This window comes from Sclerotinia sclerotiorum, genomic scaffold (assembly GCF_000146945.2).
Source record: "Sclerotinia sclerotiorum 1980 UF-70 scaffold_3 genomic scaffold, whole genome shotgun sequence".
Lineage (NCBI taxonomy): Eukaryota > Fungi > Ascomycota > Leotiomycetes > Helotiales > Sclerotiniaceae > Sclerotinia > Sclerotinia sclerotiorum.
Genome location: NW_001820833.1, coordinates 1,786,327 through 1,803,329, shown reverse-complemented (window position 1 = coordinate 1,803,329; position 17,003 = coordinate 1,786,327). Strand labels below are relative to the sequence as shown.

At 43.3% G+C, this 17,003-nt stretch overlaps 6 protein-coding genes across 6 annotated transcripts; 3 read left to right on the top strand and 3 right to left on the bottom strand.

The window, feature by feature from the left end:
• Positions 1-1,145: 1,145 nt before the first annotated feature.
• SS1G_02793 (hypothetical protein) lies at positions 1,146-2,382 on the top strand (the record flags this gene model as incomplete). The annotated part of the gene is made up of 4 exons (XM_001596523.1): positions 1,146-1,319; positions 1,374-1,477; positions 1,528-2,060; positions 2,237-2,382. 4 exons carry the CDS (start codon positions 1,146-1,148, stop codon positions 2,380-2,382), a joined length of 957 nt encoding a protein of 318 aa, XP_001596573.1.
• Positions 2,383-6,922: 4,540 nt separating this feature from the next.
• SS1G_02792 (hypothetical protein) lies at positions 6,923-8,062 on the bottom strand (the record flags this gene model as incomplete). The annotated part of the gene is made up of 1 exon (XM_001596522.1): positions 6,923-8,062. One exon carries the CDS (start codon positions 8,060-8,062, stop codon positions 6,923-6,925), a length of 1,140 nt encoding a protein of 379 aa, XP_001596572.1.
• A 951-nt stretch (positions 8,063-9,013) lies between these two features.
• On the top strand, positions 9,014-10,383 carry SS1G_02791 (hypothetical protein; the record flags this gene model as incomplete). The annotated part of the gene is made up of 3 exons (XM_001596521.1): positions 9,014-9,121; positions 9,185-10,277; positions 10,343-10,383. The coding sequence occupies 3 exons, from the start codon at positions 9,014-9,016 to the stop codon at positions 10,381-10,383; spliced, it is 1,242 nt and encodes a 413-aa protein (XP_001596571.1).
• Positions 10,384-10,949: 566 nt separating this feature from the next.
• SS1G_02790 (hypothetical protein) lies at positions 10,950-12,651 on the bottom strand (the record flags this gene model as incomplete). The annotated part of the gene is made up of 3 exons (XM_001596520.1): positions 10,950-11,599; positions 11,657-12,413; positions 12,475-12,651. The coding sequence occupies 3 exons, from the start codon at positions 12,649-12,651 to the stop codon at positions 10,950-10,952; spliced, it is 1,584 nt and encodes a 527-aa protein (XP_001596570.1).
• Positions 12,652-14,111: 1,460 nt separating this feature from the next.
• On the bottom strand, positions 14,112-15,233 carry SS1G_02789 (hypothetical protein; the record flags this gene model as incomplete). Its single annotated transcript, XM_001596519.1, has 1 exon — positions 14,112-15,233. One exon carries the CDS (start codon positions 15,231-15,233, stop codon positions 14,112-14,114), a length of 1,122 nt encoding a protein of 373 aa, XP_001596569.1.
• Positions 15,234-15,975: 742 nt separating this feature from the next.
• Positions 15,976-16,438, top strand: SS1G_02788 (predicted protein; the record flags this gene model as incomplete). Its single annotated transcript, XM_001596518.1, has 2 exons — positions 15,976-16,143; positions 16,379-16,438. The coding sequence occupies 2 exons, from the start codon at positions 15,976-15,978 to the stop codon at positions 16,436-16,438; spliced, it is 228 nt and encodes a 75-aa protein (XP_001596568.1).
• Between the last annotated feature and the right edge of the window lie 565 nt (positions 16,439-17,003).

Genomic DNA, 17,003 nt, shown 5'->3' with positions numbered 1-17,003 from the left:
TCATCAACCTAATTCATGGACAATGCTTGGGGGGAGGAGACCAATTTGGGTTCTCGAAGCTTTTGAAGCTTCTCAAGCCTCCATAGACGTCAAGATATCCCTATACAGTATATGCTCATGTTTAAAAATTCACCGGTGACCGTGATTTGAGATGAAAATGGATCAGTAATACTTATTTATGCTTACAAGATTACATGCCGAGACTACACACCCACCCACCACACCTGGATGTCTCCGAAAAGACTAAAGCGGCAGTAGTTATCCACTCGAGCTTTTCTGCGCTTTATGTCATGACTCTAGCACTACCATCAAACTCAAAAGGTAGTTACAGTTGACACTTCCTCTGCATATTAGAACTCATACTCTAATGGTCCTAATCCATAATGTTATTACCAAAATCACTACAGTACGTATACGACCGTATCTAGGCCTGTTAAAACGTTTTGTGAGACTAGTGAACGTAGAATAAGACGATTTCCCTTTTTCACCCCCTTCATTCCAACATTTTGGAGTAATGCAAGCAAAACACGTTCCTTCAGATAACCCCCAGTATTCACAGATCCTAGACGTCGAACCTGAATACACGAAAAAAACACATATCCCGCAATCCATTTGTGCCAATCTACTTCACGGAGTGTAGGAGCTTCGGAGAATCGTGGTATGATTACCTATTTTAACTTCTTTCGCTGCGCGGACTTTACAATTTCAATCCGAATGACTAGGGTCATGGTCTAGGTTAGCCACCTACTTTCACCTCACATAATCAAAAACTTATCACCCGCCGCTTCGGTCGACGGGTCTAGGATTCCTTTCAGGTCCGTCACTAGGTACTGTACCTAACGAATGGCGCCTAGCACTTGGGGATCCATTATTTAATTATTTTCATATAATTGACAGTCGACCTTCCAATTGATGCATTTCTCGCATACTGCATGCAATCCTCGGACACATTTTTCACCCTTTACAATTCCTTAACTTGAACTATATACTCATAAACGCTTTGTCTAGCTTTCCTTTTTGAAAGCCTCTTTACATCCAATAATAAGCTTGACCCGTTACGACCTTATCAACTTTTAGATTATATTTTTGACCAGCAATCTACTTCACTACTTAGCACTAAGTCCGAAGATCTTGGATACTTCAAGATGACTATTTCAAATGACATAAAACCCCCGAAAGGGTCAAAACAGCACGTACGAAAGCGCAAGAGAGATGGCACCTCAAGTGAACATTCAAGTCCCACGTCTCCAAACGAAAGTGGCAAGAGAAATAAACGTGCCACGAGAGCATGTGAGCGTTGTCGCAATAAAAAGATAAAAGTACGCATATCAAAGCATGAGAATATCCCTACCAAGATTCTAATGGTATAATAGTGTGACATTGAAAGAGACATTGCTTGCAATGCGTGTGTTGATGCCAATGTGGTATGTGAGGCCGGCAACGGAAAGCACACGGAGGACAAAAAGTATCCTCCAGGGTAAGTAATTTAATTTCATCGTATGAATAGTATCTGACGTAAGCATTCAGATACACAGAATCCCTAGAGAATACTTACCAAGCAATGGTACTTGTTATAGACAAGCTCTGGCGAATGGTAAAGAGTAGAGAGGAATGGACCTTATCAGAGCCTCGGATGAAGGATGGTGGAAAGGGGCCTGTAGTCATTCATGATATAGCTCAGGCACTTGGCTGCATACGTAATGCACCTGGTCTCCCAGAGTGTTTTATTGAAGATGCGCCAGCTCTATTGACGCGATTGTCGGCAGAAGAAATGTCCAAAGTCAAAAAGGAGGTTCAGACGGAGGGTAACACGTCTACAGAGGAGCTTTCATCAGAACAACAACTCAAATGCGCCGAATCCTTGCCCGAATTCCAGGTTGAATCACCCGTCGAGCTCCCTCCCCCAAGTTACTCGAGTCATTTCCCTCCGACGTCCGAGAAAGAATATTTCAACACAACCAAGCCTTCCATTCCGCTCCAGCTTCAATCACCCAAAAGCCTTCCATCACCAGCACCAATATCAAGATCGGTAGCCATCGATCAAAGACCCGACACTTCTAGTTTGTCACATGAGGCTTCGATGAGATCAGCAAGGACGAGTCAAAACCCAAGCGTCAATATGCCCCATGGAAATATGATGAATAACTTACCATCAAAATTTTCTACGGGGACCTCATTCAGCGGTCGAAACCCTGCAGCTTTGGACAGCCGCCGAGCACCCGGTCTAACGATACAGCCTTATCATTATCAAGAACAATCTACATTATCTGCCTCTACAGTATCATCGTTCTCGCCTACTTACCAGGCGAACTCACCCTTTCAGTCTACAGTCTCGTCGTTTTCGCCTGCCTACCAAGCGCACTCACCGTTAACATCTTCTGAAAATTCCTATCAAACAGATTCTTCTTCATCCTCCTCACCATACTTAGACACCTTGCAAAAAGACCCCTATCTCTCCCCCAATTCGCCTCTCGGCGACTTTTCAGAAGCGCCGTTCCACGATCTGAACACATTATTGTTGAACAAGCAAGCTACCAGCAGCTACTTTGACCGATCGCCTTACCTGGAACCTTGCGACACCATCTTTGACTTGGATTTTAATGACTTGAGTGGGTATTCATTTTCTGCTGAGGATGAATTTTATAGCCGGGAATTGTGCAATATTTGAGACGAAGAATCTTGTTTCACGGCCCTAAGAATTGGGAGACGACTTGGTTTGAGTGGAGGTGTGTTACGTCTTACGAGAGACAGAAAATTATTTGACGAGGTCACGATTTACTGGCTACGGAGTTTGGGAAATGGGGGGCGATACCATGGCGTTCTTCGATGACATGAAATGTCAGCGCTGGGATTTAGGCTGGCTTGTATTGGTATACACTTTGTAAATTTAGGATTTGCTGCCACTCAGCTTCTCGAACTTGGAAGTACGGATGAACAGGTGTGAGTAGTATTCTTTTATTTTTCAAGAGGGCTAGTCAGCCAAAGAACTACTCTAGGGTCTCAGCGCAAAACTCTACAGTAGTCTTAATTTGCTCTAGAGTGGAGAGAAACTACACTCCGAGCGTATCCAATAGAAGATACCTTATCTTCTCTATCTTTGGTAGTGAAGTGCTATGTTTTAACAGAATGATGCCACAAGTTCTCGGCTCCATCGTAGGATCTGCAAGACAAATGGATCTTACCTCAGTGAATCGGGTCTTTACTATCTTTTTGGGTGGGTGTTGTGTGTAACAAGAAATAAAATACTGTGAGGCTCGGGCTGTAATCATATTCCCCATTCTCGAAAAGAGGAAAACAGCCAGTATTTCGGTAGATACCAAGCAGCCACCAGTTGATTAGTAACATCGTTGCTTACCTATCGGCCGGATGTCCCTGAGATAGGACGTTGCATTACACCAATGAGAGGGATTACGGTGCGGAGTTAATGCTTGTCCGGCATATACAAGGATTTTAGTGTCTAGCCGCTATGAATCGTGATATAAGTGGATCGTTTTGCTTTTTCATAACTTTAAGGCTCGGATGCTCTCGGTGCGTTCTTGAGTTATGAAATTAGTAGAGAACCTTAGCCGTTTTGAATCTGTACAAAAGAATTTTTTCCTTCTCATGATCAGTCATGATGAGTGATAGTGACAACGTTCTCCAGAGCCACCCGCTCTATCCGCTACATCCATCTAGAACAATAAATGACATCACGGACCATAAACTAATACAATGATTATATAACTGACGAATCCTTACCCTGATCATCGCGGGAATTGCCCTCGTATCGCCAGGGGATAGAACTAGACAGTGCCAACGTTAACCACAATCGATGTAGGATGCTAAATAAAAGAAGTGCCGAATTACCGTCGGGTGCATTATCTGATTTGGAGGTGAGCAAGTTAAAACTTATTTAGAATTTTAGATATATTAATATCCACGATATTTATCAATCGCGCGAATGTGAAAAGTCAAACAACCCCAACCATCAAATCAAATGCGAATGCGAGATCCGAGGATCGTCTAATTTAGGCTAGCATGCTGCTCTTAGACAGATCCTTTCAGTGGAGAGTTTTACGATAGCTATATTGTATTTCTACCGCTCAACCAAGCTTTTCGCATGCATCCAACGTATAACGTATTGCATTCCCCTTTTAGAAATAATAATACTGTATCGTACAGAGTATTATGTATACGAACTACCTACATAGCATCGCGAACCTGAAAGCAGCAAACGAACGAATCGAAAACGTTTCCGCCTCGGGCCCGAGTTCTGCATCCTAGATTCCGAATTACACACTGCTCCGGAGAGTTTCGAACACCGTGTCGGTGGGAAACTGAGGTGAGCTTAGAAGCTTAGCGGCTGAGCGACATGGTGTCCCAATCAATGCATGCACACGCGCCGCAGAAAGCTTCTTACATGGACATGGATCTGCACCATCTGGCTACGGAGTATGAAATATTTTTATGCTTTGTGATCCCTGAGGCGAATCCCACATGAGATAGGGTTTTTATGTTTATGTTGTCGGGGGAATGTGTTCCCGACGACAATCTTGTGCAGGTTTTAGCCCTTTATCCAAAAGTTGGGGACCGCTGTTTCAATTCTTGTGACATGGAACTTTTTTATTGGAGACGAGATGTCTCTTCTCGAGATGAGATGTAAGGTCCAGCCCTGGGGATCACAACACCTTTTTATTTCTGCCGCTGATACACTGCGGGGGGTAGCCGAGGTAGGTGGAGGCCGAGTTATAAAGTGCTGATGACTCGGGTCTACGTGCCGTGCGACACTCACTGGTTGATATTGCCCTTTTTCAATTTGAATATCTAGCTAGTATGCCATGATCGTAATTGGGTAGTAAGAGAGAGCTGCTTTGCTTCTATTGAGATGAGTGTACTCTGTAAGCAATCAAGTGTTGTGTTTGAGTTGTCGTGTCAGCATGCATCATAACCATGTATGCTGTCAGCTTCCCTTCAAGGTACTACCTTCATACGTTGCATATTTTACATGTCTACTTTAATAGGTGACACAAACACTTTCAGCGAAAAATCAGGTGGTCTACGTTGGGTTGACTCGGACATAGTGATGTTCGTATAGAACTTGTGTTGATTGGTCGGCCTTGAAGTCAAAGCGAGCGAGCAATATTCTCGGATATCACTCCAACGAGGAAGCATCAGAAGTATCCATTTATCGCAAAAATTTGGTGGATTAATTTTCGGCTTTTTACAAGTAAATTTCTTAAAAGAGAGATTCTGCTTGAAAGCGGATAGCAGTATCACTACTTGATCGCATGGATTCTCGTCAACTCACTCTAGGGAAGTGTTTAAAGTGGACTGAACACGGAGTTGAATCGAGTTTTTTGTGACGATAATCTATTCAAAATGCTTTGGTCGAGTTATAAGTGGATTCAGGACGCTCTTCGAAGAGTTCTCCTTTCCTCGTGCTAATGGGTCGCATACGGAGGCTTCCGCATTTTTCTTCCTGTTGCATTTCTTCCATGTAGAGCGGTCATCCATCTTTCCTTTAGTGAGATATACTTGAGGATGGCTGTGATATGACTATAGGGACATTTGAGAGTACATTGCGCCGTTCTTTCTTGTACAGTTCAGGGCATATCGAAGTATCTATAATTATCCTGAAGCAGTTTTCTTTTCCCCTTGGGAAGGTACATGATTGAGCCCGCTTCTTCTTCTTTCCGGTCTCCCTTTGTGGAATTAAAAGATCAAATTTATATCTGCCATTTCAATTAATACAATATTCTTGACTGCAATGCGATTCGGATATTTCAGGGTCTGATTCCTAGAAAACTCATTCGACCATATTTATTGTTTTGAATAGGATCCAACAATGAAAAATCTGTTATCTCTAGACTGCAGTCCGGTACTAGATGCAGTTACAATGTACCGTCGCATGATAATCGGATGAAATTTAGATACTACACCTTGGTGAACTCTGGCAATATAGACTTTCCATAAATAATCCATCTATGTTTGACCATTTGGATCTTACATAGAAACCGGGCTTGAATCATCTTTGCTCATTAAAGCCAAAGGCTGAATGGGATAGCATTTTCTAGTGTCATGAGTTGCTGACTCTCCATGGCCGTCTATAGATTTAGCAGCGCAGCCCGACCCCAGCCATTTTCCCCCTGGATACACCAGTTTCTCAACTGTCAAGAGCCACGATCAGATAACCTCGAATTCTTTCCTTCAAGCGATCAAACCTCAGATAAAAATATCTCAAATCTTAAAGATAGATTCTCTAAATTCCATAAACCTAACCCTAGCCGCCAATCAATTTCCCAAATCCTTACATGAAAATTGCTACACGTCTCAATAATCCAAACGACATCAATTCCTCCCAATCCCAAATCACTCCAAGTAATATCCACTCAACTTGCACCTCTGATATCTGCTCATGGACGCATAGTAATGGAGTCTCGATTTATCAAGTTAGGTTTCCATTCCGTATGTATTCTCCATGTAAAAGTTGGTGGATACATGGCGCAAATTGGGAAAACCGAAGATGTTGAGGAATTTCCTGCCATCACTTTTTTTATAAATTACATCATGAAACGGGAGAATCTGTACAAACATTAAGGGATGCTCACTGCGGCTTTACTATATGCCACTAGGAAAAATATCTCAATATGATTCTTGAATTATTGAAAGCAGGTGCTGAAGTTGATACAAAATGGACCAAAGAGCCTGGGGCAAGTACGCCTCTACTTATCACGGTTAATATCGAGTGGCGAGCTTAACGGTTATTTGAACATCAGGGTGTAAAATTAGATATCCTAGATGACATGGGGACGACAGCATTAGAGGTTGCGGTCGAGAAAGGATATGAGTAATTGGCTATGAGTATAGTAGTAATTTAGGTGAAAGAGGTTAGATATATGCATCTGTATACTAAAGTAAAAAGTCTCTCAAGTAAGATCTCAAACTAAGGATACATTATTGCCATCTTTCCAGGCTCAGGGTTCTGAACCGCGACTTTCAGCCCTTCATCCCATTGCTCGATTGAAAATTCACCAACGATTTCATTGCCACCAGCTTTTCCGATCTTCAATAAGCCACTCTCAACAAGCTTAATCAGTCCTTTTACATCTTCTCTCTCATACATATACTGTCCCCGAATCGTAAGGTTGTTCATAACAGCCATCATGTATGGAATATCAATATCATTACTCGGTACTCCCATCAGTGATGCTCTTCCATAATTCCTCAACGACATCAAACAAGCTCTGATATAGCTCGAGCCATTCGCTTCCTTGGGCGACAAATCCAAATATGCATCAATTGGACCAGAGGCTTTGATTTTCGCAAGATCTTCCTCGAAATTACCAGAGGTCTGCACAATTTCGACGCGTTGATTCGCTGCTGCAAGTTTCTGCAGTTTAGACAAGTTCCTACCAACGGCAATGACACGTGCGCCCAGGGCTGATGCTACTTGGACTGCAGCACTGCTGAACGCACCTGTAGCAGGCGCCACAATGACAGTCTCTCCAGGTTTGAGATCAATTCCTCGAAATCCTCCATAGGCTACTAGATGTCGAGAAAGTATAGTAAGGTCTCCAAGAGAATAACCAAGACCTCCCTCTGCAGGATTTCCCAGGAGCCGTTTCTCATTTAGCGCATAAACATTCTCAAGTGGGGCCTTCACATATTCGGCTGTTACGCCATTACGCCAAACCTCGATGAGTTTCTTTGCTTTGGGGTCTTGTCCAAATACGCCAACTCCCCATAGTATTTGGACATCAGAATTATCGCGACCGCGAACAAAAGGCTCGATGGCCACGAGCTGGCCGACAGATAAAGTGGTAGTGTCTGGACCAGTGGCTGCGACACGACCAATAGCACGACCGCCTGGAATGAGAGGCGTAGGTACGTAGAGATAGGGGAGCTCCCCGTTCATAATCTGGTTTATTTCCGGATCAATGTCTGTAGCGAGGACTTTGACGACAAGACTCCCCGGACTAGGTTGGGGTGTTGGGACGGTCTTGACGATGAAAGGTTGGCCTTGAGATTCGACGTAAAGTGCCTTCATAGTGGCTGGAAGGGGAGTCTCAGTTACTGAAGACATGGTTAAGTTAATGTAGTATGCGAGATCAATGGAAGTAAGATATATTGTTTGGTTGCTGGCTTAAGGTGGGAAGGAAAGGGTTTATATATTGCCCTTCTATGACGAGAAACTCACAGCATTTATAATCAACTCCCTTCTCATTAGGCTGCGCAACAAGGCACCGCGGGGCGGATTATACTTTGATAGGTAATCCACGGATAACCCATTTGCGGGGAGGGTTATTGGAAAATCCGAATAAATAATCCACACAACGGATTTACGGATTTGCGGATTATTTACAGGTTATTTACAGGTTATTTACAGATAATCCCAAAATAATCCATTTACCTATAAATTTCCATAAACAATCTGTCCCACGAATTATCCAAAATCCAAATAAATGATCCGCGGGACAGATTATAGATCTAATAGATAACCCACGGGGTGGATTACCTATGGATATACGCAACCCGCGGATTATTTTTGTATAGCATAATCATCTTAAGGCAACATGCAATCTCGAAGAGTCCCTCACAAGGATAAATGCGTGCACATAGGTCCATTGACGCCATTATTGACGTACACAAGGAATTATTTCATCATCCTATGTTATATTTTTTGATGCTTCAGAGCAGTCGTGGAGATGGATGGAACTCGATTCGGGATTAGACTGAAGTGATCGACCTCTAATTATGCATGCTGCGATATCCTAGACTATATATGGACTAGTTTGGCTGTGAATACGAAATATGGTTAGCGCGAGAGTCAGAAGTGGAGAAGGATGGTGGGGCAAAGAAGGATATATCTATATTTATCGTCATGAAGCATCTTCCCCTTCATCACCTCGCGTATCTTTCCTTCTGTCGTATTCATTCAAAAACTCCCTCAATTCCTACATGAAATCACTGCAGTCGATAATAACAGGATTACGCCAAACAATTACTCTAAACGACCTGGTGACCGACCTTAATCATGTCGACCAATACGGAAGCCGATGCTATGAAAGTTAGCCAGCGAAAGCGGAGAGTTCATAAAAAATCACGGAAAGGATGTCGAAATTGTAAATTAAGGAGAGTCAAGGTAAGATAATATTCTGGGCTTTCCGGCTTCGTATAATTGACTGATCAAAATAATGGTCTTCAGTGCGACGAGGCAAGACCTAGTTGCTTAAAGTGTAGCGATTACGGATATGCATGTAATTATGACCCAAGAATTCCGGATTTGGAGATAGCCTGTTCTGGAACATCTTCAACCATAAGAATACCACAAAAACTTAGAGAATCCTCCTGGCCTATCACTCGCACTTCAAGTTCAGGGAAACCCAACATCCCTACCACTTTAGAACCGTCTTTTTCTATCGGCGAGGGCGTCTCGTTTTTTGAGTTGGATAGACAGAGCCTCTATCGATTAGACCGCTTTCGACGTCGAACTGTCGGTTCATTGGGGACACCAACTGGTGCCGGGGTGTTTGAAGAATTTGCCATCCCAATGGCCTGCAATTATCCATTCCTTATGCATACCCTTCAATCTCTAACTGCCTGCCACGATCGATACCTTACTATCCAGGAAGCAGGATCATCGCAGCGCACATCAGCAGAAATATATCACCTAGCTCGTGCCGCATCTCTCTTTAATCAGAAACTCTGCGGGCCCATTGCATACAGCGACAAGGATGCTTTATGGGCCACGGCGGCACTTCTTGGCATCGTAGCTTTGTCATCGATCGAAGCTTCCTCGCCCTATGAAGCATGGCCACTTACTCCATATGCAGACAATGACCTCGACTGGCTGCGTATGAGCGAGTGTAAGACCGTTATTTTTGAGCTCACAGATCCGACGCGCGAAGATAGCATTTTTCATGTCATGTCTGTCGAGTATGACATGGTTCACTACAGAAGTGATGAGAAACTTAATCTTTCATCCTTCCCCTCTCACTTTGTCGAACTCTTCGATTTAGACGAGAATTCTACCTCCATGAACAATGCATATTACTTGGCGATTGTATCTCTTGAGCGGATTATGAAAATTGAGTGCAATCGATCAGCCCTATTATCTTTCTTCGGATTCTTGACCACCATGTCGGCACAATTTAAAATTCTCTTGAAAGCGAGAGATCCTAGAGCCCTGATTCTACTGGCACATTGGTATTTAAAAATCCAGAAACTGGTCTGGTGGGTTGAACGCAGAGCGACTTTGGAGTGTCAGGCGATATGTATATATCTGGAGAGACACAATGGTGAGAATGCATTGATAAAGGGAATTTTGCGGGGCCTAAAGCGAGAGTGTGGTCTAATCAATTAGGGGAGTACTTTGTCATTCGACCATTGGGTAGAAAGTATTGAGAATAAATGAAACACGTAGTAATGAATATATGTGGTAGGTCTATAGGCTCCCATCGGAGCATATTTATTGCTTTACCGCAGCATGCAATTGTAATACAGTAGTGCATGAACTAGACACACATCTGGGTCAAATTAAGGTCTTTTTCATGCCCTTGCCGTTCAGACATTTGGGGTAAATGGTCATCTTCGGCACTTCCAAATTAAAAAGGAAAGGCCTTTTTAAGACATTATATTCATTGATTCAACCTTTCTCGTTTGAGCTCTAGATACAAAATAAAAAGGGTTAAAATTAGCACGCAAATAAAATGATTGGAATAGCGAACATATAAAATAGGATAGGTGAGCTTGATGATATGGATCGCATTCAATCAACTATTGCGTGGGGATTGCAGTGGAGGTAGTTTAAAAGGCCTCGTGCACCATCGAATGGACAAAACGCAGAATCCAAACTTTATTCCAGATTTCTAAGATCTATTTATACAACAAGATTTCTAATCTAAAGAGGACTGTTAATCTACAATCAGATCTAAAATTATGTTCAAAAAAGTGGGGGCCATATTGCTCAACTATTCAAACAAAGTACCATCATAGTCCTCCCCACTCGTAATATTCGCAATGGTATAGTTTCCAAAGCAGACATAATCATAGTTTGCCATCGCGGTGGCATTACTTTGACTCCCCAAGAACTTTTCCATTTCACACATTCCATCTATTCTGCCCTTGCACGCACCGCCTCGAATCGAATCTAATGGAAGGATACCGTGATTGAGTCTCATTCTAATAAATTTGTTCGTGGCATTGGCAGAGTCATAGCCATATTGAGTAGGTGTATAATGAACCTTTGAAGTCCTTTCAGGGAATGGGTCGGCGGAGCTGCAGCCGATGGTCTCCGTCACGAGACGAGCGCCGAAGGGAGTCATGTGAGAGATGATGAAATTTCTATCTGGGTTGGGTGGGTATTGTGTAAGGCTTGGGGCCTCTCTGAAATAATCCATACCCATTGCTGCCAAAACGGAGATGATGATGTCGTCGTGGGAGAAATCGGCGTAGAACTTTTGGTCCAATGGGAATGTGGTTGGATTATCGTCCAGGGTGGAGTTTACGGAGGAATTTGAGAAGGGAATGTATTGATGTTGGAGACGCGCGAGGAGCTCTTGGACATAGCCGATTCCTTGAGCCCGTCCCGTGGGATTTCCATACGAATAATCGTACCAGTCTGTGGGCATTTTTCAGCACAGGAGGCGCATGAAAATCAATGGAGGTGCAAACTTACATATCATATCTAATGTACTCTCAAACCCGGCCCACTCATCCTCGGTGAATAGCCCGCAGAAGGCACTCATGCCAATGTATGCATGCTCATATGCACAGATACTTTGCATAGCATAAGTATCGTTATATGTTAATTCGAAACCAGAAGGTGCATATTTTTGTAATCTTTTGGTCGCACTGCTCAAATATTTGGGAAGATAAGTGTAAATGTCATAATCTCCAATGTTCCAAATTCCGTCAGTGTTGTCATTGGAACAACCGTAATATGATGCCAAGGTATTATTATTGTCGCTTCCTCCTTCAGTGATTATCACCACATCGAATCCTGTGGTCACGTTTTCAAAAGTAGGATCTGGGATGGCGGAATAACTAGGACCAAAAAATCCTAATGCCCAGTTAATTTGGCTGTTCTCGATTCTTGATTGTGAGGTTGTGCGTAAGGTGACCTTGGGGCGTGCAGTGCCGTTGGCGTGTAGAGGATCGTAGGCAAGTTGTCCAGCGGATGCACCATATAAAATTCTGCCGTAACGATTCCAAAACGAAACACCAGCAGTAAATTCGGTAATTGCGCCCACTCCAGTCAAAAGACCATTGTCGACCATAGGGTACTTATAAGAGTTCAAAAAAGAAAGAGGGCCTGTGAAAGTCGCATTGGAAGACGTTGAGGTGAAATTGGAAACCTTCTCAGCAAAACGCTCATCATTCGCACCATCGTCTACAGAATCGGTCTGAAAACGCTCCGCATGTCTTTGGAGGACCTGCACCGATTCCTCGATATTGTTAGTCGGCTTGTAAGCATCATTATAGACAGAAACGTACAACTTGACAACCTTCTGGAAGTCCGACATATTCTACACCGAAATAATCCTCTTCGTTATCAGCATAAGGAGTCATTTCTCCCCAGTACTTCTGGATTTGATTGATATCGGTAATGAGGTTGGCAGCCGTAGCCGATGCCAACAAGGCGTTCGTAGCAACGACTGTGGAAAGATACATCTTTAGACGTAGTTTGGAGCGAAGGAATGAGAACAATTGAAGGTCTGCCAAGGACTTCACAACCTTGGGTTAAACGTTGAGGTTATATATCTACGATTGTGTCTGGGCTCTGATTCTTTGATAGCGATCATCGTTTTCCTTGCCGGGTTGATTTTATTGGAACAAAAGCACTTGCCCTATCTTCTGGCCTTCCTAAAGCGAATAAACGGTCCACGTGGGGATTACGGAGTAGTGGCTTCTGAATTCCACCATTCCCCTGCATGTTTAAAGTATACTTCAGGTTATCGGATAAACATGATCGGGGAAGAACCTCGTCACCCTTCAACAACCAACAATTGTTCAGCCATCTTTTTGTAAGGATGAGGTGGGTGGATACCAGTCTTACAAAGTGGATACTCCCCATCGAGAACTTTGGGACAAGCTATGGCCTAATAGCTAGGGTTCATGCCTATTCACTAGCCTTTCATTGGTTGTAAATCGGTACATACTCGGGGACTAATTAGTTATCCTGTGCAGTGATCTGGCAGGTTAAGCTTTCCTAGGATGAAGCTCAGGGAAGCCCCCGCCATCCGCCGAAAAGAGCAGTTTAACTGATAACCTCGTAATGAAAAAGAAAAAGTTTTGAAAACGTTATCTCTTGCCACGGAAGGAGCAAGGACGGTACCAACAGTTGGATAATATGCGGCTCCAAGCACAATACGCACACCGTACTCAGAAATTGTGTCACGAATTTCACCCAGATAACAATGATCTTACAAATGTTCCATGATTTCATTGAATTGTGTAGACCGGATGGTGGACCCACTATAGGCCCACCACAATCTTCTCCATAATCCACCCACCCCTCCTTTTGGTAACATACACAGTGGAATTCCAAAACCTCAGATTGATAAACCTAACCATTTATAAAGATTGATGATAAAACGGGAGATGTTGGTAGCGACAGAGATGAAATAAGTGAACAAAATACGAATTATATCCAAAAGAATGAGTCTCAAAGCACAAGGGAAGAGGATATGCCTAGAATTATCAGAAATTGGCAGAGAAGTCCTGAGAAGCGTGGAAGTAGAAACGGGGGATTGATTTTAGGTTATGGGCGAAGATTTGCGACGATGAGATGGCAACGTCTAGTGAGTTACTGCCAAGTGCTTTCCCAAGAACCAGTCCAGGAAACGAGAAAGCTTCGTGAATGAAATCGTGGCTGTCTTTCCAGATTTAATTCCCTAAGCTGCATTCAAGTGTGGTGGCATGTTTTGTTCTTCTCCCGGAGCTGAGTGATTTCCACGGGAAGTGCCAAGAGAGTTTTCGTTGGCAGAATCATCATTTTCGACTGTACCCACCTTGCTTTGTGCATATGCATTGTTGCCGCCGACCGTTACGATCAAAGAAGCGGGCATTGAATCATTTATGGCGCCGCATTGGTTTACACCTCCATCAGGTGTGACATCGTCATATGGAAATCAGTAACCGAGACCATCGACGTTTGCAGCGTGGACAATTCTTGCATAGTGGTTTGTAATTGCGTTTTTGTAGTATGTTGAAACCACTTCATTGTTCGGCTGGAAGGAGTCGATCAAAAGAGTTGAACGATTGAGTGCAGCGTCGAGACGTGCGCCAATATTCAAAAGCTGATCGGTGTTGACAGGCTGGGCTGCAAAAGCCCCTGACGCGCCGCTAAATATATCGGCGGCCGATGGTTTTGTGAAGGAGCCGATGCTACTGAACGACAAGGAAGCGAGGCTGGATGTCAAGCCAAGGACATCTCCCCATGATGCTTGAGTATTGACAGTTAGGGGAGTGCTGACATATTTAGCCCAAACAGCATTGACGTAGCTAGTCCAATAGTTTTGGAAAAGTGCTGGATTAAAGACCATGCCCTGAGTTGGGTTGAGGGCTCTCAAGTTTATACCATCGTTCCTAATAATGAGTTGGTCCCAGCCGGCGCCGTCAATCGCATTTTGTGTTATTAGACCATTGCAGACTGTAGCCAATCCATTTGAAGGCAAACCTCCAACATGTTTCACTGCACCGCTTGTACTGTTCAGTGTCAAAGAGATGGGAAGGCACACAAAGTCCACATAGGTAATATTTGCAAAAACCTCGTCGCTATTGTATGTAAATTCACAAAAATCCCAGTTCTTCAAGTAGTTGGGATCAGAGGTGTTGCTGACTGAAGGTTCAACCAATCCAGGCCCCACAATTCCGGAATTGAGCAGAAATGTCAAAGTACTCCCAACGGAGAACCAAATCCGACCGCCTGCAATGTATGGAATAGTGACTGTTGTAGTAGAGCCAGGAGCTCCTAGCGAAATGGCGCAGTCTTCTTTCAAGGCAGATCCATTAGATGATGGATTTGTAGGATAATACAGGGTCGAACCGTCAGCTTGAAGGAGCACCACAGCATAGTTGTTGTTAATGGCAAGACCAGTAATATATGCATAGACGGTGTTTGAAGAACTTTGATTAATAAGTCCTATGGTAAGTGTATCGGTTGTAGCTGCAACCTCCAATATTCTGGCCTCCGGCGAGAACAGAATGTTCTCTTTCTTCTGTTTTGCGACCGCATCAGAGACAGTAGTCATAGTCGTGAACATTGGGTGAGTGAGTGTGAATTCGTTGTCAGTTCCTCAAGTAGTTATCTATATGAGCATATGCTTGAGCTGTTTTTGTGCCAAGGGAGTCCTTTCATACCACCGGTAGAGTGTAAATGTCGATGACCAGATTCGTCGCTGTTGTTGGAGTCTGTGAGGTATGACTATTATGGTGTCTTTTGAGCCCATATATAAATTCGAATGGCATGGTCAGATAGGAAGACTGGAGCGGCAGAAAACACATTGTGGGCTAGCAAAAGCAATCCAGGATCCAATCTTAAGGTATGGCAGAGCAAGAATCAATAAAATATCACCACGGGGCCTTGATATCGGCGATGGAAATGGATCTTTTGAGTCTAGCTTGTCGGTCTTTCCCCTCATTGGCAAATTCCAGATACAAGGATATCCTTCCAAGATTTCATTGAAGTATTTAGCTAGATGAGATGAAATAATGCCGTCTGAAAATGTACTATACTCGGCACGTATATCGGGAACCGGTGATGGAGATTAGCCTAAATATTGCACGGGATTAGTAACAGTCACCTTCTCTCTTGTCTGCAATGATAGTCCCCGTATTATGACGGAATTGTGTAAATCACCACCTGTTTTAGACTTGCGGAAAACAAAAGGATGTCTTAAATATGATGACAACATCAGATGTGGGGCAGATTACTCGATTTTAGACCAGTCTTCTGACCTAATCACCAGCAGTGCATCCCGTTGGAGTGGAACAATGACTATGCATAAATCGATTCGAGGATTTTACCGGAATGATTTATTAAAGGCCCAAATCTACACAGGAAAGAGACAGACTCACTGTACCAGGATGGGCGATAGTTTGGCATTACAGGATCCTGAAAAAGTGGTTTCAAATCCGTTGACGATGGAAGGTCCTCAACTGGTGAGTTGTATTACGCGTAGTTGAGGATTGTAATTTATTAAGAGGAATCTATGGGCATACCATGAGGAGACTACTGCATTTCGGTTTCCTTTCATGGGCATTCATGTTCGCTAATCATGACACGGCTGCCCCTGTTCCCACTACACCAGTACCACCGAGCTGAGCGACAACCTTAGGATCAAAATGTAGTTGCTTAACGGTCCTCAGCTAAGCGTTTTGATAATAAATTTCATAGACTTTGAAGATCCCATATGCTGTAAATTTGACAGGTTTGAATTTAACTCCCTGGTCATGATCAGGAAACGTAGCGCTGCTAGGCGTAGTGTTTGTATGAAAGAGAATTGCATGGAAGATGTCATTTTTCCACAACTCGTGAAAGGTTTTGAAATGGTTTTGGAATGGTCTTTCAATGGTTGGGTAACAGCTGCGATGGATCTAGGTGATGGCATGTAAAGGGTAAGAAACGAAATGTACCGAAAGGATGTCGGAAACTGAGGCCGATCCATAAATCGAAGATACTCAGCTTATATGCTTGAAAATCTTGATTTCAACCGCACAGAATATTGTTGGTTTAGCTGAAAGAAATGAGCTAGATTTTCCGGCAGGATGTCTAAAAAGCAAAATATCGATAGGGGTTTATCGATGGATGGTGTTGGCGGACTAATATGATGAATCTGTACGCCTTTCTTTCTTTTAGCTAAAACTGTTTTTAGTTTGCTTGAGTGAAAAGTAGACTCGAATTTGTCTATCAGAATCGTTGTGGTGCAGTCAAAGTTGTGCCTAAGAGTTTGCTGTGTATGAAGAAAGATCATAAAGCAGGGAGACATAACAGCCAGGCTTCGAATAACCTTTCTCATTTG